General features: G+C 40.2%; 1 protein-coding gene across 4 annotated transcripts; it reads right to left on the bottom strand.

The window, feature by feature from the left end:
- Positions 1–73: 73 nt before the first annotated feature.
- wnt7ba (wingless-type MMTV integration site family, member 7Ba) lies at positions 74–20,543 on the bottom strand. Of its 4 annotated transcripts, none has more exons than XM_057324454.1 (4): positions 20,005–20,543; positions 5,030–5,256; positions 2,767–3,038; positions 74–1,608 (listed from the first exon to the last, which is right to left on the bottom strand). In XM_057324454.1, the coding sequence occupies exons 1-4, from the start codon at positions 20,157–20,159 to the stop codon at positions 1,129–1,131; spliced, it is 1,134 nt and encodes a 377-aa protein (XP_057180437.1). In that variant the 5' UTR covers positions 20,160–20,543; the 3' UTR covers positions 74–1,128. The 4 variants fall into 4 exon arrangements, with proteins under 4 accessions (XP_057180437.1, XP_057180439.1, XP_057180438.1 ...); XM_057324456.1 differs by lacking the exon at positions 20,005–20,543 and adding an exon at positions 6,722–8,808; XM_057324455.1 differs by lacking the exon at positions 20,005–20,543 and having other exon boundaries at positions 5,066–6,703.
- Between the last annotated feature and the right edge of the window lie 1,116 nt (positions 20,544–21,659).

Below are 21,659 nucleotides of genomic sequence, written 5' to 3'. Positions count from 1 at the left end.
TGAGTTGGTTTCATATCTTGGAAAAATTATAGTCTGCTCAGAAAACAATAAACTGTACATAATAAACACAAATTGAAGTTCAACAATTAAATGCTAAAGAAGAATGACATGGAAAATAGTATCAATAATTACTCTTTTTGGATATACCTGACATAAAGTGCCATATTCTCTACATAAAAAAATATACTTTAGAACACATTTTCCAGCCATGTAACTTGTATAAACACTTTAGGTGAAAAAAAAGTTGCTGCTCAAAATAGCTCCAATGACCTTTAACCGATTCGGACCCAGCTCTGGTTAGGTGAATTCCATTGGCTAAGCAGAATATATCTAGACGAGTAAACCTTGTGCATGCCGGACCAGTAATGTGGAATTCCGTGTTTCTGGAATTCATGGGAATACAATGTGCCTGGTTTGGGCACGTTGCATTTCTATGAGGTGCCTAAAAACGCTTTTGTTCTTTCTCCCATGCACATTTAGACACAACAGATCTACAAGACTAAACAATGCAGCATACCATGACCAGGTTAAACTGACTAACAAAGATTTTCGCAACAGAAATCCCGTAAAGCTTCGTGTCTCCATGCAACATTTGGCGGTGTTCACCGAAATGATGGATTCTCTCTTGATTTACTGTTGGAATGTTTTCCAGAATAACAAAAAATTGGGGGAAGAATCAGTTTTTACATACATGATCTAGCGTATGTGGTCAAATTTTGGATGCAACATATCAGTAGCATTTTCAAGCTTATTTCTCCAAAGAAAAGGAAAAAAAGTCATTTTCAGTGTTCAAACAAATACAGTGTGACTCCAGAGTTGCAAAATTGCAGTACGTCTTTCCCCTTGAACTCCCATAGGGGCTAACACAAGTTTTGAGTCAGGATAGGCCTCAAGCGACCTTCCATTAGTCTTAAGAAACCAAAAACAACAAAGTCTGTGTGCTGCATATGCATTTTCCTCTTAAGTTTCGGCATCTACGTTCCTCATCCCCAACCCAACACCCTCTTCTCATGTAAAGACTCCCTGATGTGCAAAAAGAAGCTGTGTGAAAATGAGACCCTCTGGATCAACATTTCGTTGGCTTCTATCTCCATTGGCTCTCCCTGTCCTTTTTATTCTTCGACTTGCTCATTTGCAGGTGAAAACCTCTGTCTTTTCGCTGCAACTGTTGCACTTTACAAAGCAACACCACTGGAACTTGCAATTGCACTGCCACATGCGCGTGTATTGGTGGGTGTTGTGGCCGCGACCACAGCACATGAGGTTGCAGCCTTCCGTGTGAGGTGACGTGTGGTTACAAAGCCGTCCCTGCGTTCCTGCGCTTCCCGTTGTAGCATCCTCCTCGCAATAGTTGGGGGAACGCTCCAAGTACACCAAGTCCGTGTCTGTGGGCTTGATGAACCCACGAGACTGTTTGAGCCGCAGGAAAGAGGGTTGCCGGAATCGTGTGGCTCGCACAGCCTCCACCTCCACAGCGGCAGCATAGCGTTCTTTTAATACGTAACCGATCTCCCGGAATTTGGGAAGAGTCGTCCAGCACGTCTTTGTGGTGCATGAGCCGGAGACGCCGTGACATTTGCATTCCAGCTTCATGCTCTCCTCTAGAACCTGCAGGGGTTGGAAGAGCCTAGTGTTACCAAATAGTGCATTAGACACAAAGTTTGTATTTCATTTTTTAAGTCAATGAAGGTAATATTTGTCAATATTCCCAATGACGTGGAATGGGGAACTTTAAATTTGAGAATCACGCCTGGAGATGTCATTTCTTCCAAAAACGCAAGGAATTTGTGACTCTTTAAAAAAAACCTTCTCCAGTAACCAAAAGTGACTGGAAAAGTTAAATTGTGGGAATCCTAATTTGCAAATTCAACATGATATTCAGCCTTTCCCTTAATAAAACCAGAAAACTAGTCTTTCACGGCATGTCTTCATCAGTGGCCTCGCATTCGGTGGTTATGAATCCATGCAGCTGATGTGTAAGGGAAATTCTTGGCATTTTATTTCGACTGTTTTCAGCTATTTGAACCAAACCCCATTATTCAATGCGTCCTGCGCACTGTTGCGACGCGCAATGCCAGATATCTGTCAGACCTGAGAGGAAAAAATGTTTCAGCCAAATCGTACCCTGTAATTTTCTCTACCTTCCGAAGGACCACATCGAAGAACGAGAGAAATGTCCGTAATTCTCAAGTACCCATTTGTGTATATGGTTACATTTAAGTTTAAGGCAGTTCTGTTCGGCTGTTTGATGTGTTACTGATATGTTTAACAGACAGACATACTTGACAGTTGACTTGAACCCATTTAGTCCAGTGTGTCCCTTCAATGGGTAATTGTAAGTAGTAATATCTGAAGTTAATATTTTTATATAAAGTGTTTGGTCCATCAGTTTTAAATCACATCGGTGAATAATCACATGATGCCATTTTTTTATTGACATTAGAATTCATACATGTATGTCATTTTGTGTATTTACAGGACAGCCCATATATGGCTAGCAGGAAGCTGACAAACCCTTATTTGGCATCATGAGCTGCTGTTAGTTTGTTGTGATGTAATGTTTTGTTTTTCTACGTTTGTTTTTCAAAATATTTACATGCTGCAGCTCTCATTACCACAATCTTTATAGTGTTACTATAGTAGGGCGGGGTTTTGGGAAAAGGGGTGTGGTTAAGTAAGAAATTAAATGTAAGCATCATTTCCATGCTCAATGAAATTGTTTAAAATATTTATATACATCTGCATATGTTTATTCAGCTTCTATACCTTTCTTCCAGCCTCATTGTTGTGCAGGTTCATCAGTCTCCTTGCATTTTTTTTAATCTCTCGGGCATCCACAAAGCGCCTGGAGAAGTCCACTCCGTATTTGATGTCCGCTGAACAGCCGCCCCATTTCCAGCCCTCTTCCTCGTCATGGTAGCCTTGCTTTTCTCTGTCGCAGCCGCAGTGGCTCAGGTTGCCCTGACTGCAGGCTGCTGTCACAGCATGGGCGACACCTGCTGCGGCGATGGCGTAGGTAAATGCAGCCTCCTTGCTGCCTAGGGAGAAAGGACAAGATCGTTTGAGATGATCTAAAATCATTGACAACCCATTGGAGTCTGGTATGCTCTGATACATTATATGGCCATACAATATAACGCTCATTCTGTATGTGTTTGCTGAGTGAATTAAAATGGTAACTTTGTATTTTTTATTTAACTATAGAACCTTGATCAGCTGTTTCAGGTTTCTTTGAATAGTGATGAAGCTGAACTGGATGAAGGTAAATCTTTCAGCATCATCTTGATCTCAAGAATAATACAAGGAGACTAAACTGACCCCTGCTGGTGGACTTTTATGGAAAGACCACTGAGGTTAGTAGGAAAGGATGACCCACTACCAAGATCTCAATACTTTACCATTTTTATGGAGACGTTAACAGTTAATGCATTACTAAGTACAACATAATAATTCAATTTGTTCATACAATATGGTATTGAACTTTGCATTTATGTTACATCTTTCTTTAAAAACAACATGTTTGTGTAGTTATATTCTAGTATAGTGAGATGTATACATTTCTTGGTCATTCTTCTGTCCAAACTACATCTATGCTATTACCACAGTATTTCAATTGACCATTTAGTGAGACACTAGAGTTCACACTTTTTGTAAATAAGTATAGAGGGTATGCATTAACGTCACTTTCCCAGGTGAACACGCCGGGACACGCTCCCTTGAGTGGTAAAACTAAGGCAAAATGGCTGCATTCAATAGGAGGAACACAAAACCGGGACTAAAACACGCAATTATTTGCTGAAACTACAAGCAGCTGGACTCGACGGTGATCTATACGACTACCTTATGACTTACAAAGGAATCGGGTGTTCTTCGACACTGCGTTTCCTGATATTGTAACCATTCATTTTGCCCAGTGTTTTACCACTCAAGCAGGCGCGTTCCGGCGTGTTCACGTGGGAAAGTGACGACACGTGCATACCCGCTATTGAAATTTCTGTTGTCTTAAGCTAGATAATAGACGGTGGCAGACTGTACTGGGCTGGCAGAGCATTAATGCACAGAATCTAGAAAAAGCAACTGTGATCCGTCTTCTCAAAGAAACTACATTCATTGCTATGGTTTCCAATTAGAAATCTTTTGATCTTTCGAACAGTGTTAAAGGCACAGTTCACCCAAAAATGAAATTCTGACATCATTTACTCGCCCTCTTGTCATTCCAAACCTGTGTGATTTTCTTTCTTCTGCAGAGCACGAAAGATCATCATTTGAAGAATGTCGGTAACTGAGCAACGGCGGTACCCATTAACGTGCATTGGTTTTGTGTTTATACAATAGAAGTGAATGAGTACCGCCATTGTTCGGTTACCAACATTCTTCAAAATATCTTCTTTTATGTTCTGCAGACAATTAAAGTCATACAGGTTAAGTAAAGGATGACTTAATTTTCATTTTTGGGTGAACTATCCATAAGACATCCACCAAGACACAAATAACACGCTATTTACCCGACCAAACATGAAAGCAGTTCACATTAAAATCACACTAAAATGAATCGAATAAGACAGAGCATGTTGTGTCGATCCAGCCAGGCCTCAAAAGAGTGATTGTTACCAGGACCATTGGATTAAACACAGCCCTGCAATGCACTCCGACCGAAACAAAACATTTCTTACTGAAAGGCAATTTATATGGAATACTATATTAAACCCATATTACTGCGGGCTCCCCCTGGTTGAGGTCCACACAAGATCGCTTGTGTTATTTGTGGATGTGTGGAACTGTCTCAATGTTTCGCTAAAAGAGATTTTTCAAATGAAATTCAATTGCTAGTGACAGAATCAAAGTAGCTTTTACTCAAATATAGAAATTTGTTACCCAAAGCAACTGCGCTCTGCGCCTATTAACCTCTTTCTCGTCTCCCGTTTTACAGGACTTTACTTTCACGGGAACCAAAACGTAGTTGTGCTTACAAAGCAACACACACAACAATGGCACCAAAGCACAGCTCATTGGGCTGCATTGGACTGACCTACTCTCAGCTCTTGCCCAAAGACCGTCCTCTCACCGAGGGCAGAGCAGTTCCAGCGTCCGTAGCGAAACTGATACTGGCACTCGTTGATGCCCAACTGAGCGCCCTCCCCGATGATGATGATGGCATCCGGGCGGCTCTGACAGATGGCACGTTGTCGGGGGGCCAGACCGGGGATCTTGTTGCAGATGATGTTCGCACCCAACGCCACGACTGAAGACAAAGCCCTTTGGAGGAGACCATACACACTGACATCAGCAGCAGATGTAGGCCAGGTATACAGGAAATGCACAAACCTGTTTAAGATTTTTAAGTCTAAAAGATATATGTACAAGGCCTCTAACTGCCCTATCTGTATGGAACCACTAAATAGCCAGACATCTCTCATGATTCTTACAGAAGTTAAACTTTACCAGAAGGTTTCCTCACTGAGATTTCCATATTTATATTATGCCGCAGGAAACATGCTGAAATTTCACATTTGAATGACTGCGTTTGCTAAAAATAAAATTTAAGAGCATCTCATGAAACAGAACAACAAATGAAGCTTCTCATGAAGGTTTTACTGTACATGCACGCGTGGACCTGAACTTGATTTAAATGGGACGGGGGTCCCCAGCAATGTCTAAACAGATTAGGGAAGCAAAAGTCTGCTATTTTACAGACAAAGACATTATGCAACTATGTGATCATAGGATATACGGTCCAATTCAAATGAAACCACACGCATAAAACACGGAGTACTCCTGTAAACCAAGCTGTCTAGTCTGCTCTGGTTCTCAACAAAGTTCCCAGCAGAGTATCTCGTAGATCTTTTAAAATCCAGAAACCTGCTGTATTTACATGGTTTAAAATGTCCCTGCCAAAGTGGGAGATGCTAATGCACAGATGACCAAATGAAGTCCCATTTTAGAGCAGAGCAGAGCAGCGCTAAGTACATTTCTATCTATAAATCCATGAGATGTGTTTATGCTTAAATTTAAATGCTTAAATATACCCAAGTAATAACAAAAGGAACAGAATCAAATCAGAAAAATAGTACTCGTTACTCAACGCTTTAAATAATAATGAGCACCTCTGAAACTGTGACCAGAGTCCGTGTATATAAAAGCATGTTTATGCTCAATGTCAATAAAAAGTACTTTATTGAGACAAACACACACATAAATAATGATATTTGCTGTTTTCCTGTCCTGTTTTCTAAGTCACTTTAAATAAAAGTGTCTGCTTGGTGCCTAAATGTAATGTTAATGTATATATGCATAGTACATTTTTTGTTCTTCTTTCATGGAATGAGATAAATAGATTTTTGACATTATTCATTTTTATACATTTATGTTCGGTTTTGCCATTTTTTGTCCTCTAGAACATTTTCCAACAGTATGTAGCCTACTATAAATGGCTCATACATTTACATTTTTACACTTGGCAGACGCTGCATTCAAGTTATATATGTGTGCGTTCCCTAGAAAATGTTATTAAACACACAAACATCATATCCCCTCTTTATGTAACACAGGTGCATTTATGTCATCTCCAACACGTGGAAATGACGATGCGCTCTTAAAATACATGCCTGTCCAACTACTCCATAATCATTGTTGCTTTTATGAAACTGCTCTCATTTCTCATTAATAGTCGAAGATTAAAGATCTCAACGCTTAGAATAAAAAAGCAGTAGTTCAAACCTACAGGTAGCTGCCGCTGGTGAGGATGAGGAAGATCTGGGGGTAGTAGATTGACAGCAGCGCACCGCAGGATGAGATGCTGCGCATGGTGACATTGAAGAGATCGCGAATGAACGAGTAAATTCCCACCGCGTGCTGAAGTTTACGCTGCTGCTCGGCGCGCCGCGGACCGTGCGTGAGCTGCGGGCGCGGAGACACGATCCGTCATCTCCTGCGCGATACGGGCTGGTTCAGAGTGTGTGCTCCCCGCCGCGGGCTGATGGCTGATTTTAGGGATTTCGGTGCTTTGCCATTGGCAGAGTGGGGGACGCTCCAGTCCGCCCACCTCTACGGGCACGGTTGATTGACATCTCCGCCTTTTTGTGTTGTATCGCGGAGAGCTTGGTGGGAAATTGACATCATTGACTTGAAACGTTTTATTTTACGATAGCTAATATTCGTTAAGTTGTCTATGTCAGGTGCAGAAAAAAAACGTGTAGTGTGTAATGCAAAAATAAGTAAATATCAAGGATTTATAGGGTGTACTATGCAGGTAAAACCGCAATTCCTCTCTGTAAATGATGCATGTAGCTTCTCTCATCACTTTGAAAGGCAGGTATGGGTCACTAATAAAATATGCTAACTAACCAAAAAAATGACGAGAGCAGCACGCACGATAAACATGTTACTCGTTTCATTTCTTTTTTTAATAGATATTCCTCACAGTGCACAATTTTTGTTACGCAAACTGCTAAACGTACAACCAAAGTTGTGATCTTGCAAAAGAGCAGGTTGCTTATTAATGTTGTAGACGCGCATCCATACACAAATGATGTTAAAAGCGCCCTCTAGTGGCACGTGATGTCAGCGAGCTGCCAAATACAGCAGTTCAGAAATGTGCCCGCACTCGATTGTGTGTTAAAAAAAGACAGAGAACATGTAAAAACGTATCTGTGATTTCGTATTGGAATGCATTAGCAAATGAACAAATTCCCCGCAATGGGGCTGGTCTGCAAACGAAACCCAACACATTTACTGTCACTTGTAAAGATGCTCTCAGCAAACATCAGTTTGTTTGCCCTAAGGCAGGGCAGCATGGACAGGGTAGAAGGTGGAGACTTAGTGGTACAACATCATAAAGCTTCAAAGGATAAACATGTTTATGAGCCTGTGTCCCTCGCTAGTGCAGAGATCAAAGTGCACAGCCTATTCAGAATGTCTGCTTCTGTTTGTATATGTAATGGAGCCCAGGCTCTACTTAAAAATAGGCTAATGGATTATTTTTGTAAATAATGTGTAATAAATACTGCCTTTAAATTGCCGTTTTCTATTGAATTGTTTTCTAGCTTATAGGTTTAAGAAGTTTGATCAAGCAAACCTGGCTTTATAAATATGTGTTGAGGATCATGTGTCGGAGTCTGTCAGTTAAGAACATAATCATATTTTAGTTACTTCGAAGGTCAAATGTGAAATATGTCTGTGATTCATTTGCAGCAAACAGATTTGACCCTTCCTCCTCTAAAAGGAAACGATCATCCCATCTTGCATCCTTCATGCATTCTTGCTCAGTGACTCTTTTAGTTAGTAAAAAAATGCCTGACAACGTGTAAAGACATAATTGAAATCTTCCATTTAAACAAAGACTCCCTCTCTCTCCAAAAGAGATTTTTGCCTGTATGTCAGGCTGCTTGGAGTTGGCATTGTCAAACTACTAATACAATTATAGATGATCGTCATTCAGGACCCTAAGAGGTAGAGAGAAATTCGCAATACTGTAGGAAGCAAAAAGGGGGAAAAATCCCATCAAATGTCTTTGTTAGTGTTTTTGACCGCAGAGCTCATAGCCAAAACTGCACTTTAGCTGCGCTCTCATTATTTGGAAGGGTACCCGAATGGAATCTGTTTCTTTTCATTTACTTATTCAAGATTGCAGGGGGTAAAAATAGGACAATTTTCTTAAGAGTCTGGGGGGAATATCTTATTGTCTCATTGCATTTTATCAATGACCCCCCTGCTTGAGAGCCCTTTAGTAAGCCAGCAGAAAACAGCAGATAGAACAGGCTTGTTTAGTGCTCTTGTTCTGCGTTACACGGAATGGAAAGTGGACATGAATACCCCCAACCCCCCATTCTGTGCTATTAGTTTTAGTTCTTCATCTGCAATTACTTTCGGAATAGTTTTCTCCCTCCTTGCACCCTGTGACATCTCAGAGCCCAACTGCTTGCACGATCAACAAGTTGGTAAATCATAGTTTGATTCGATCATTATTATGATGCTCTGTGCATATGGATACAATTTTCTTTCGCCAGCTCTGGGGATTTAGCAGGGATATTTTTTTTTAGAAACATGTCTCCTCAATTACTGTGCTTATTTTTTGTACTTTTCTTGCAAATAGATGCAAGCAAATGAAAAGAATTAAACCGCATACTTTCATTAATGTATTGCTTATAAATGTCTGTGTAAATCACATGATGTAAATTATTCAAGAATTTATTTTTTATTCTCTCCCTGTCTCTCTCTCTCTCCCAAAACATAAAACAGATGCTGGTACAGCTACCCACAAACAGACACAGAAACAGCTGGAGACATGCAAGCAGTGACAGCGTAATTCAATATATAAAAAACCCACATGACATTCTACCACATGCTAATAATCCTGAAACTGTCCAAATCGCTCCAAATTATATTATATTATAGAGCGTGCACCTCTTTGAAATAGGAGTGCAGAATGAAGTACTTATGCGGGTCACATTTATTAATATCATTATATACACTATATATTAAAAAGTTTTTTTTCGTGCTTGTAGAAATTAAGTGTAAAGAATTCAATCTAATTTTAAAAGTGAGGTTAGCATTATTACTGTTATGGAAAGTTCCGTATTCAAACTATCCAATAGAGGGAGACAGAGTTCTACCAAGTGATCCCCTGTACTCCCAATGTCCTGACCAGGCTTTCACCCCTCACCGGTGTAAGGATATCCACCCTATCTCTCCCTCCATCAAAGTAAATGCCCCATGTCTGGTTTAGCGCATGCATAACCTTCCCCGCTCCCTCTAGGCCCTCCTCAGAGCAGTTTCTAAAAACCTCCACAAGGGGGCTCTACTTGTCAGCCTATTCTGCAGAAGATGAAGAACCCAAATGGGATCCGAACCTCACTGCACCCGCCATCTTGTTTCCCGCCCTCCGAAGTATAAACTTACTGTCTTACTGTCCATTAGAGCTGAAGCAGGACGGCTTGGGTCAAACGCAAAGTCCGCCATTTTTTAGAAGACGTAGGCACAAAATCATGATGCATGAGCTGTTAACACTGTATTTACTGTCAATATGTTGTAATTTAATATTGGGATTATATTTTCATTAAAAACTTTTGGGTTTTGCAAAAGATGTTATTAGTATTGTATTACTAAAGCAATGAAAGTGATGCGATAAGAAGGACGTTTGGTAGGAGTCTAAGTGGAATTGACCTTGAAAAGTTATTGCATGGTGTCGCCCTGTGATTGTTACCTACAAAGAATGACTAAAATATTTTCTATTTTGTTGATAAACTTAGAAATAAGACAAACTGAGAGGACGCATAGAGTTTAGATTATAGAATGGTGCCGAAACTGGTCGAGAGAGAAAGATGGAGAGTGAAGGCGAGATAAAAAGCTGGAGAGATGGGTAGAAAAAGAGAGGCTTGTCGTTTTGTTGCCCATGTGATGAATGCCTGTTGGGACAACAGATGTGTGGTGATGTCATTTTGTGTGTGTGTATGGGGAGGAGCATTAGGAAAGTGCACTCATTCCAGCAATGAGAGGGAAGATGGAGGGTGGGGTGTAACTGGGCTCTTGACTCTTGACAGGCCTGTGCGCCCTTATTAGCTTCTCTAGTCTGTCCTGTGTAAATTGTGAGTCATGCTCTTTTTGTAGTTGTTCTTTAAAAAATGACCTCTACGGATTTTATGTGGTTCATAAGCATTTTCATCTTCAAGAAATAAATACACTTAAAAAAGTTATCCGTAACAGACTAAGCATTTGCATGATTTGATACTGTTTGTATATGTGACTATGTTTGCGACATGCCCAATAAAAAAGTGTTGCTGTTTGCCATATCTAGTGGCTAGTCAACTAAGAAAAATGACTAGACATATTTGTTAGTGTTACGTTTTTTTACTTTCTACTTTTATACTTAAGAGTATTTATATTTGGATTATATTTAAAAAATTAAATTGTTTTACTTTAAAAAAAATTATTTACTTTTTAGTTAGATTTATGATGCGTTCCAATTCGCCCACTTATACTATGCTCTTAAAGTATCCTATAATCTGCTTTTGTTATGGAAAAGTCAAAACTTTTTAGTGCGTAGCAAAACTGTATGCACGCACTAGGACATACTAACGCGAAACGGAAGTGGCCGTTGTTGACACTGTGATCCTTAACTATCACGAACATAAAAATACAGCTCTTCCTTGCATTTAAGTATTTATTCATTCATTATTTCGTATGTAATGTTTACTGTATTAAATGTATTAATTTAGTGAAGCATCTTTTATTTAATTGTATTAATTCAGTGTAGCATCACTAAACTCCGCCCTCTCACAGTGAGTTGTTGTTAATAGCAGCCATTAAATGTCCATGGATTTACCATTTGAATTTTCACCGGAAACAGTAGACCTTTCGGGTACTTTGAGAACACGCATTTCACCATACTATGATTTGGGACATACTAATTCTATTTTCGAATACTATTTAGGACGGATAGTATGCGAATTGGGACACAGCTTTAGATAATTTTTTGGTTGGATATTAATGGTGCAGGCTAATGTCTAACTCACAGCATCATATACTAGGCAACTCTCTGTTTCTATGTAAAACGGCACCCGTCACAGAAACACGTAGAAGACACATCTTTAATTTATTCCTTGGCTCAAACCGAAGAATAATCTGCATATGTGTCACCACGTGGTATTTAAGAAAAAGCTTTATCCTAGATAAAGTTCTCACTGTAGATTTTCCACTGATGTAAAAATCGCTAGAAGACACGCAACGTGACAGCTGTTTCTGAAGTAAAGTTACAGGGATAGTTCACCGGAAAAAAAATCACCTTCATGTCTCTCAAAAAAGAAGATATTTTGAAAAAAGTTCTCAGTGCTAGTATGTCCACACAATGTGGTCCAATGTTATTTGGTTACCAACTTGGTGTCCTGCAGACAAAAAAGTCATAATGACATGAGGGTGTGTAAATGATGAAAGAATTTTTATTCTTGGGTGAACTATCCCTTTAAACTGTGCATTATATAGCCGACCCTTATAGTTATACTCAGTGTTTGGTAAATTACTCTGAAAAAGTAATTTATTACTAGTTACTAATTACATATTCAATAGTGTAATTAGATTACCGTACAAATAACTCTCTAAAAAGTATTTAATTACTTATTACTCTCTTTATACTATATCAAGCTTGATTAGAATTGATTCAAGGATAGACATGAACGGCTTATTTAATTTAATTAACTGACTAAAGTATACAAATGTGAGAAGGATACATTAAAGTATACATTTTAAAGTTAGACTTATAATTTTGATGTCATTTCCACTATTGAATATATTACACAGTATTTAGTTTAATTAGCTCAGAAGTAACTGTAATTCAATTACAGAAAAAATAAGCCATCCCTTACTTTACTTTTTCAAGGGAAAAGTAATTAATTTACAGTAACTAATTACTTAGTAACTAGTTACACCCACCACTGGTTATACTGGCAAAATGTTGCTTGTGTTAGGTGCTGAACTGTCACAGTCACCAGCTGCAGTGCCCTCTAAAATTCACAAGAGGCCACTCTCCACATCACCTGGACTTTCATTCACTACATTTCCCATAAGTCATTGCGTGGACTCATTGTTTAATCATTCACACCTGTTTCTTCCCTTTAATAAAACTGTGTTTGGATCCTGACCTCTGAGCCTGTGCAATTCGTGACAGAAAACCAAGCCACTAATGGATCCAGCAGTCTGTTTGGCCCGACTCCACCAAGGTAACGTTTCCCTCGAGGACCATGTACAGACTTTCTTGGACATTGCCTGTTATTCTAAATATCCGGACTGTATAATAATAAACTGTTCTGCGACAGCCTACTGATCATTTCAAGCACATCATCTCCCGTTATGGTCCTCGAGGGTCACTGGCTCAATTCATTGACTATGCTCATTTGTCTTGTGGCTCCCCCTTCACCGTGGGCGAGGTGGAGGAGGAGGTTGCCCCTAAAACATTTTTAGGAGGGGGCAGTTGGCCTCAGGCTCCACTGGCCAGTGAGCCAGACCCAGGACGGCAGCCTGCATGCCCCACGCTGATGGTGGCTAGCTCGATCATCAAGGTGACTGCCAGCCCAGAGCCTGCTCATAAGATGGCCACCAGTCCAGAGCCTGCTCGCAAGATGACCACCAGCCCAGAGCCTGCTAGCAAGATGTTCCCCAGTCCAGAGCCCACTCGCAAGATGGCCGCCAGTCCAGAGCCCACTCGCAAGATGGCCGCCAGTCCAGAGCCCTCTCGCAAGATGGCCGCCAGTCCAGAGCCCTCTCGCAAGATGGTCACCAGTCCAGAGCCCGCTCGCAAGATGGTCGCCCATCTGATGTCTGTTCGGAGGGCCGGTGTCCCCAAAGTCCAGAGTCCGGTGGTGCCGGAGGTACTGGTACTGAAGCTCTTTTCCTTTTGAATCTGCTCTGCTGGTGGTGCTTGCTGCATTGGAGTGTGTCTGGGCTGTGCACTGCTCTCCCGTTCCGGAGGCCATTGACAGGATGGCTGCCGATGATCTTCCTGAGATCTCTGTTTCAGTCAAGATGGCCACCGATGATCTTCCTGAGATCCCTGTTTCAGTCAAGATGGCCACCGATGATCTTCTCGAGATCCCTGCCTCAGTCAAGATGGCCACCTATGATCTTCTCGAGATCCCTGCCTCAGTCAAGATGGCCGCCTACGATCTTCTTGAATTTCGTTTCAGTCAAGATGGCTGCTGATGATCTTCTTGAGATCCCCGCCTCGGTCAAGATGGCTGCCTATGATCTTCCCAAGATCCCTACCTGCCTGCCTGCCACGGCCAGATTTCCAGCTCTGCCTACAATGTCCAGGTTTCCAGCCCTGCCTGCCACGTCCAGGTTTCCAGCCCTGCCTGCCGCGTTCAGGTTTCCAGCCCTGCCTGCCACTCCCTGGCCGCCTGACCAGCCTGCGCCTCCCTGGCCGCCTGACCAGCCTGCGCCTCCCTGGCCGCCTGACCAGCCTGCGCCTCCCTGGCCGCCTTGCCAGCCTGTGCCTCTGCACCACGGCCCAGGTCCGCCTCTGCTTCGCAGCTCAGCTCATTTCCCATAAGTCATTGCCTGGACTCATTGTTTAATCATTTACACCTGTTTCTTGTTATCTGTTTAGTTCTGTCTATTTAAACTCGGTTTTGTCAGTCATTCGTTGCTTGATTTTGTGTTTATGTTACAGTTGCTTCCATTCATTGTGTTCTATGTATTGTTTTGGTCTCTCTGGTTATGACCTGTGCCTACTCTCTGATTTGCCTGTGGATTACCATTTTAATAAAACTGGGTTTGGATCACCACCTCTGAGCCTGTGCAATTTGTGACATGAATGAGTGTTATTGTAATTCTGTACCCTACTTGTACCTGTGAAGGTCAACACCTCTCAGCCAAGCACTAATGGCCTCTCTCTGTTCAGAGAGGGCATCTCTAGGGTATTTTACCTTTCCATACCCCGCTGTCACCAACCCGCCACATTGCACACAACTATCTTTCAGTAAAAGACGACCAAGCAAGCGAGTTTCTGATTTAATTGTGGTTGTAATGTTAAACTTTTGCCTCTGTCTTCTGCCTCTCTCTGAGAGGCATAACAAGTCAATTGTTCTTGCGGTATGCCGTGACAATAGCTGTTTGTCATCGTGTGGAGCCAGAAAGAGACAGGCCAGAACACACAGTAACTGCACTTCAGTACTGCCAGCACTACACTCTCCCAGCAGGGTCACACCAAGGCCAAAGTACTCCCTGTCACACCATTTATTCCCTTGTCTTTTCCTGAGTGTGTTTGTGTGTGGCAATTACCACAATATAACCTTTTTCGCGTTGACAGTTTTAACTCCAACAAAACCTACAGGGACAAGCTTTCTTTATTTCAAGTGAATTTTGCTGACATGGGGAAGCAAGATCTTATGAGGGATAAGCTTAGCCAAAAATGAAAAATCTATAATTTATTTACCCTCATGTCAATCTAAACCCATATGACTTGGTATTTTTGAAGAATGTTTTGCATGCTCCCATAAAAGTAACTGCAAAAAACGAGAGTATCCTAAAGCAGTACATATAAACAGTGTTGGGTGTAACTAGTTACTGAGTAATTAAATACTGTAATTTAATTACTTTTCCCTTAAAAAGTAAAGTAAGGGATTACTCTTATTTCTTCTGTAATTTAATAATTTACTTCGGATGTAATTGAACTACATACTGTGTAATGTATGCAATAGTGGAATTGACATTAAAATTCTAAGTCTAAATTTAAAATGCATGCGTAAATGTATCTTTACCACATTTGTAATACTTTAGTCAGTTAATAAGAGTACTTAATGTAGTTTTATATCATTTATTTGAATTAATTAAGAGTCGTTCCGTGTCTATCCTTGAATCACTTAACTAATCAAGATTGATATAGTATATAGAAAGTAATAAGTAATTAAATACTTTTTGGAGAGAGTAATTTGTACAGTAATCTAATTACACTATTGAAAATGTAATTAGTTACTAGTAATGAATTACTTTTTCAGAGTAACTTGCATATAAATTGTATCTACTTTATATTCCATCTCACTTTAGCTTTTTGCGGGGGTAGCAAAATACTTTATTTTCATCTCCAAAGTGTTGTTAACTGCTGTGATCGAATCGAGTCAGTGAGTTTAAATGATTCGTAAATGAATCACTCCGATTCAGTTTTGTGAACAGGATCAAACGATTTCTTCAAAAGACTAAAAGGACTTCTGTCATTCCAAGAATTGTACCGTAATAAGATTGGAGGCAAAGACAGATTGACAGCCTTACACTGGGAACTTGCTGTAGCCTCCATCGTAATGTGAATGTTTTAACCATGTGTCCATGTTTTCACTTTTATAATATATAGATTTTGTGGGTTTGAAACAAAGGTCTCTAGGGCAACCATGTACGTTACATGGAAGTAAATCTTTCAAAAGAGCCTGAATGGACCGGGAGCCTCATATGTCCTACACATGTGATTTCTTGGCCACAGATTAAGTCTAATCTCAGAATAAAATGGATTTTCCATGGAGAATCGCTGTTGATAATGCAGTTTAGTACAGGACTAAGGTTAATCTGTTTCTGGGAAGCAGACCAGGATGATGCAAATATGAACTCATTCTAAACTGTTTCATGTGATTACGTTGGTTTTTGTGCAGAATAAGCAGTTGGAAAAGAGACATCTTTTAAGCGCCTGTCAAATCAAAGAGGGATTCAGGAATTTTTAAGAGTTCTACAGACAGCATATCAAAGCACCAGAACCAGGAGAAATCACTCTTAATTTAAAGTGATACACACAGCTGTCCGGGTGAGCTGGGCTCACCATTTTTCACCTCACCTCGAACAAAGAGGCCATACAGAGCCAACGGGCAGATTTTTTACTCCGGGCACTTGATTTACTATGAAGAAAGGGGCATCACCATTCAGACTGTGTAATGGATGTTATCTGGCCTATTGATAAATTAATAGGTGTACTGTACCTTCAGCTGCGCACTGGGTTTTATTGTACCATAGTTACCTTGAGATTGTGACCCCTGTGTGAGGACATGGCTTGTTCCTGAGTAATCATTCACTAGTAGCCTTGGGCCATGCGGCTGTGACAGGCATTGTCTTGACTCTTGAAAAAAGTAATATCTCGTATAATAGACCTGAATTATAGAAACCCTGCCATGTGCGAGTGCTTTATTTCAAAACCCGTGAGTCTGGAATGTTTTCATGTAGGTATAGATAGACAGACATGTTGTGATTTTGTAGTGTGTAAAAGAAAACAATATTTGTTACGTGACAGACAGAAATGGAGAGAGAATGGGAGATGAGAAAAACACGTTTGATTCCAAGGCACTGGCGTCTTTTTTAAGATTTTGACAATAGTTCTTGTTTAATCACTGTAGAAACGAAATATAATTAGAAATCTATTCAATCAAATTGATGTTTGTTCTCATAATGGTAGACAGAGTGCAAGTCTTGTGGGTGTGGTACTGCATCGTGCCCATGGACGCTGGTCGCAGAGGGAGGGGGCTGTTGCAGCGTGTCTTTCTCTCCTGAAATCCCGCCCCCTTTGCCACTGCCATCTCTTGGCTTTCCCAGAATGCCCTCTGTCTGAGAGCACTGGCCTGAAATGAAACTACGAGGGCCTGTGCAGAGAGAATGGGAGCTTTGTCTCAGCTGCCATTTACACTGTCTGGGGGCATAGAGAGCGAACTCAAAGAGAGTGTCTGATTGCAAATTAGCACAGCCCAGGGCTCAATGCTCTGTACGCTCATGCACGCTCGCTCCGGCGGTGTGAGGCGTGGAGAAAGTTCGGCATTAAACACCGCTGAAGATCATTACGCCCTTTAGTTCTATTGAATAGTGCCACATTTCAGTCAGAGACAGAAAAAATAATTAGCAGCCGGCTTCTTCTTAGCTGACTTGTATATGACCGAGACGTTCGGGTTGTTTAGTATGCAAGTGAGGGTGAGTCTGAATTTCTGATTAGCTGTAAGACAAAGGGTGCAGCCGGTGCACCGCAGGCCTCTCTGAGTGGGCCTCTCGGCGCGTTTCGGGGTGATTGACACGCGTCAGGAGATCGCGCGCAACTTGTATGTGATGACTCTATTTGGCGTGAGAATTTGCTGCCTTCGTGTTGGGAATGCGAGCATAATCATGAGACCGTTTGACCTAAATCCGTTCTGGCCAAATGTAATTGTCTTTGAGGTAATCGGTTGCCTTAGGAAGCAATTTCTAACCATGCGGTACAAGGCCGTAAATGCTGTATTAAATGTCATATAATCATATCTTGCCATCGCTTGCTGCTGTATGAAGCCCTTGCAGGCATAAATGGTTGCCCTAGTTTCATTTTTTTTATGTATGTTTGCATTTATTTATCCGACGGACATGTAATGCAGGGGATAAAAATGCTTCAGAGTAAGCTTCATGTAAACATGTGATGCAATGTGAACTCAACAACCTTTCCCTAATAATCTGCTTGCCACCAACTCCCGTTAAGTCCCATGAGGCCACTTTGTGTAGGACGTAAACACACGCGCGTTCACACATAGGACACAATTCGGCCCTTTAATCTGATTAGCTCTGTCTGTATGGATAAACCTATGGGTTCATCAGGCGTGTTTTGCTTCTTCTAAACGTCACACACCAACATTCTTTAGGTGGTGAAGCAGGGATTCAGTATTTGGAGGAAGAGTAATATAAATTTAACTTTTGTATTTCAAAGTAAAAAAAGTAAAAGGTAATTAGCTCGGAAATACATTTTAGCAGCTTAATTCAATCCTGTAGCAGAACTAATATTTTCTTTTAATGTTCAGAAGATATTCATGAACATACACTAACATTATTTATTAGGCCTACTTAATATAAGTAACATCACTTTTATTTGTACTTTTATAAATAATAAATAAATTACTGAGGGTGTTCTGTCATATTTCCCCCCTTTTTTGGCTGTATTACAGTTTTTTTATACTGAACGTTTTAACGCATATTTTATTAGCATTCCTGAAAAAAACTTTTATTTTGTATTTTGCCTTTTATAAGTAGAACATGGAGGATATTTTTGCTTTTGCTAAGCAATGCTTTTAAACTCATTTTTGGGACATTGTTCTTGACTGTGAACTACATAAAATCCCTTAAACTCAAGAAATTCACACTAATGGACCCTTATGGTAAAAACAAATGTTTACCTGTAATTAACAGTACAGTAATTCTTATCTTTACTACTTGTAACATAGTTTACAATAACCTCAATAAAAGTTATTTCCCTGTGTTAATATAACAATAACAGTAAAGGCATCCGAAAATACATTTTTAATATGATGCAGTCATTGTTAAACAAATAGCCTAGCCAACAGATAAAAAATGGCCTTTTAAATTACATTGCTTGACACCTACAAAACACGTTTAAATATTATATACAATACTGTGCAAAAGTTTAGACATTAGATGCTTCACCAAAAAATGTTTGTTTCTAGCATACATGCTGCCACAACTATTATGGATTATTTAATTACACATTTATAGTAATATTTTGTCATTTCCTACTGACACATTAAAGCAAAGCTTTTTTTTTTAGCTAAGCATCCGGTATGCTTCTGCACAGTACTGCACATAGGTACGCATGTAGCCTACTGTAAGTTAAATTACTTGAACTCCCGGCGAGGCAACAGGTAGTCTGTCTCTTTTATCTTTATTTCATCGCCCAGAAAATGATCCGATATAATTTCAAACACCATGTATACTTTTCTAAAATGTTGATTTAATTTATCAATATGCTTCTGAAGCCGCCGTTTAATCATTGTGGCTTTTATTTACTGTGGTTTTTCCACACGGTGTGCCGATCCAATTCAACCAGACCAAACTCCTCATTTCGAAACTACCACCTCAGATTTAAAACTTATGTGGACACCAATACCCCACAGACCCCCGTGCAACGCGACGAAGCGTTTTATTTTCGTCGGTTTAAAAACGGATTAAATATTCGTCATTACGTATGACTAACGTTAGTTCCTAATAAGCCTGAGGTAAAATCTGCCGAACGGGTCGAGCTCGACGGCTCTGTGAATAATAAAAAAAGACCTGAACACCAGCCAACACCATTATATATAATCTGTACACGAGCAAACAGTGTGTTATTTAGAGCTGATATTAGATAGGTCAGCGGCTGCTGTCTGGCTCTTTTGTAACGGTCGCTGTGTGTCAGTGTGTGTGTGAATCACAGTTCACCTTACTTGAACTTGTGTGATCTAGTTCACGGTAGTGAGAGGCTGTCGGTCCGGTCCGGTGGCTGCGGGGAGGATAAACGGTTATTCTTGGCCATAAAAAAAACGAAACTGCCTTAAAAGACGCGGTCTACCGTCGCGTTTCCTTTTAGATGGATAGGTTGTGACAGTTTGCGTGAAGCGGAGGAACGTAACGGTCGTTCGTATGTTTAACCTCGCTGAAGTATCCACGCGTCAGGCGTCCACCGTGGAGAATGACATCTCTCCACTTTAACGCCAACTTGAATAATAAGAAAAACGGTCGTTACGGCTTAACGTTACTCACCGATTCCTGATAAGTTTCTCTCCTTTCTTTGTTTGTCTTTGACGTTTTCCGTGTCTGACGAGAACTAGCACTACGGATCCAGATGAAGAGAAGACGCGGATGAAAAACGGGGGTATTTCATGTAAGTTTTCGTTTTCATTGGCAATCTTTGTCATACTCTTTCTTTTTAGTTCGCCATTTGGCTTTGCCTAAACTTGAAATTATATGCGATAAACATATGCAGCTGGCATATGGGACGTTGTTGAGATCTATAGCCTAGTTTTCACGGGTTATTTTCCTGGCATCGGGTACAAAATGACTCGCGCACGGAGGTCATTGAGTTAAACGAGGACTAGCTCGTTTTATTAGTGCAGTTTGAAGAGAAAGAGAGTAATAGGCACATTCGAGGAAGAAAAAGAGGTCAGTTTCTCATGGCCAGACGGTTTTGTTCACGCTTTTCTAATAATCGACCGTGTTGCTGTTGGTTTTTTATAGATTGTCCTCTCTTGCAGCCACACTGAAAGCACCGAGACTTATCTGGCCTTATCTTATCATCAAAATTAAAATGGTGTATTACATAACTGGAACACTAAATTATTTCTGTAGGACATTTTATGTCTTTTTTAAAGGCAGACTGGCAATTTCCCCATTTTATCACTGAACTGAGGCAGTGATAAAATCAAAAACGTGATATACAACTTAATGAATTGTAAGCTGATATTGTTATAATATATATTTTTTTCTTCTTGTGCTGTGTTGACATTTCATGCACTGATATCTTAGTGTATGATTTTCTTGATATGCATAGCCTACATAGAGATATCCTTGGAATGTCCCTAGAGAATATGCCCTTTTTACTCTGAGGGTGTTTACACTAGATTATAATGCAGTTATTTAAGTACATGCCACAGAGACAACTCATGAAGAAACTAGTAATTTCACCAGGATTGTCTACTTAAAATGCACATTGCTTTTGTTGTAGGCACTTCAAATAGTCAGCAAGAATAGAGCTTTTTCTGAAATGTTATGCAGTGTGTGTACTGTGTGTGTGTGTCTGTGTGTTGCAGTGTTGCGCTTGACATGGTGAAAATTTCTCTCACACTCGGCCCAGAGATGGAATGTACATCCACCTTTTATCGGGTAGGATTTTGTCCTTAAATATATTTCAATATATTTGTCCTTTCAGGGTAAGCCCCTCGTGAAAATATTTTATGATCATAATCTGCTTTTATATGATGGAACTGAGATTTGTATGTACTTTAGACTTTTGTTGCATTAAGCAAAACATAATACCATCATTCAGAAATATTAATCCTGCTGAAAAACAAGCTACATGTATTGCTTTCTATCAGTAGATCTTTGCGGTAAAAATAAATTGCTTTGTACAAATAAATTTAGCGTGCATATATTCAAGCATTTTTAAAAGGTTTACATTTGGTTGTTGACCAGGCAAGCACTTCTGCGTATTATAGCGCACATGCTATAACATGTTAACCCATGTCCTTAGAGATTTGTTATGCTGATTGTGCAATTACCAAGTCGGGCCTGCTTAACTTCCTTATATGAATCAAACGTTCTGCTGAACAATAAAAGAAGCTTTTCCCACTTTTTCACTCAAAAGGAACATAAACAACTTCAACATAGTTTGAAATGCTGTTTTCTCACTGCCTAATTTA

The sequence above is a fragment of the Triplophysa rosa genome, linkage group LG24, assembly GCF_024868665.1.
Source record: "Triplophysa rosa linkage group LG24, Trosa_1v2, whole genome shotgun sequence".
Taxonomy (NCBI): Eukaryota; Metazoa; Chordata; class Actinopteri; order Cypriniformes; family Nemacheilidae; genus Triplophysa; species Triplophysa rosa.
The sequence above is the reverse complement of the archived record's forward strand: the minus strand, read 5'-3'. Positions and strand labels throughout refer to the sequence as shown.

Coding starts and splice junctions, on each gene's coding strand:
- wnt7ba (XM_057324453.1), bottom strand. CDS start 5,417: ATGAGAGATGTCTGGCTATTTAGTGGTTCCATACAGATAGGGCAGTTA. Junction 3,039..5,029: donor TGGGCAAGAGCTGAGAGTAG/GTCAGTCCAATG, acceptor CTTTCTCCCTAG/GCAGCAAGGAGGCTGCATTT. Junction 1,609..2,766: donor ACAATGAGGCTGGAAGAAAG/GTATAGAAGCTG, acceptor CAACCCCTGCAG/GTTCTAGAGGAGAGCATGAA.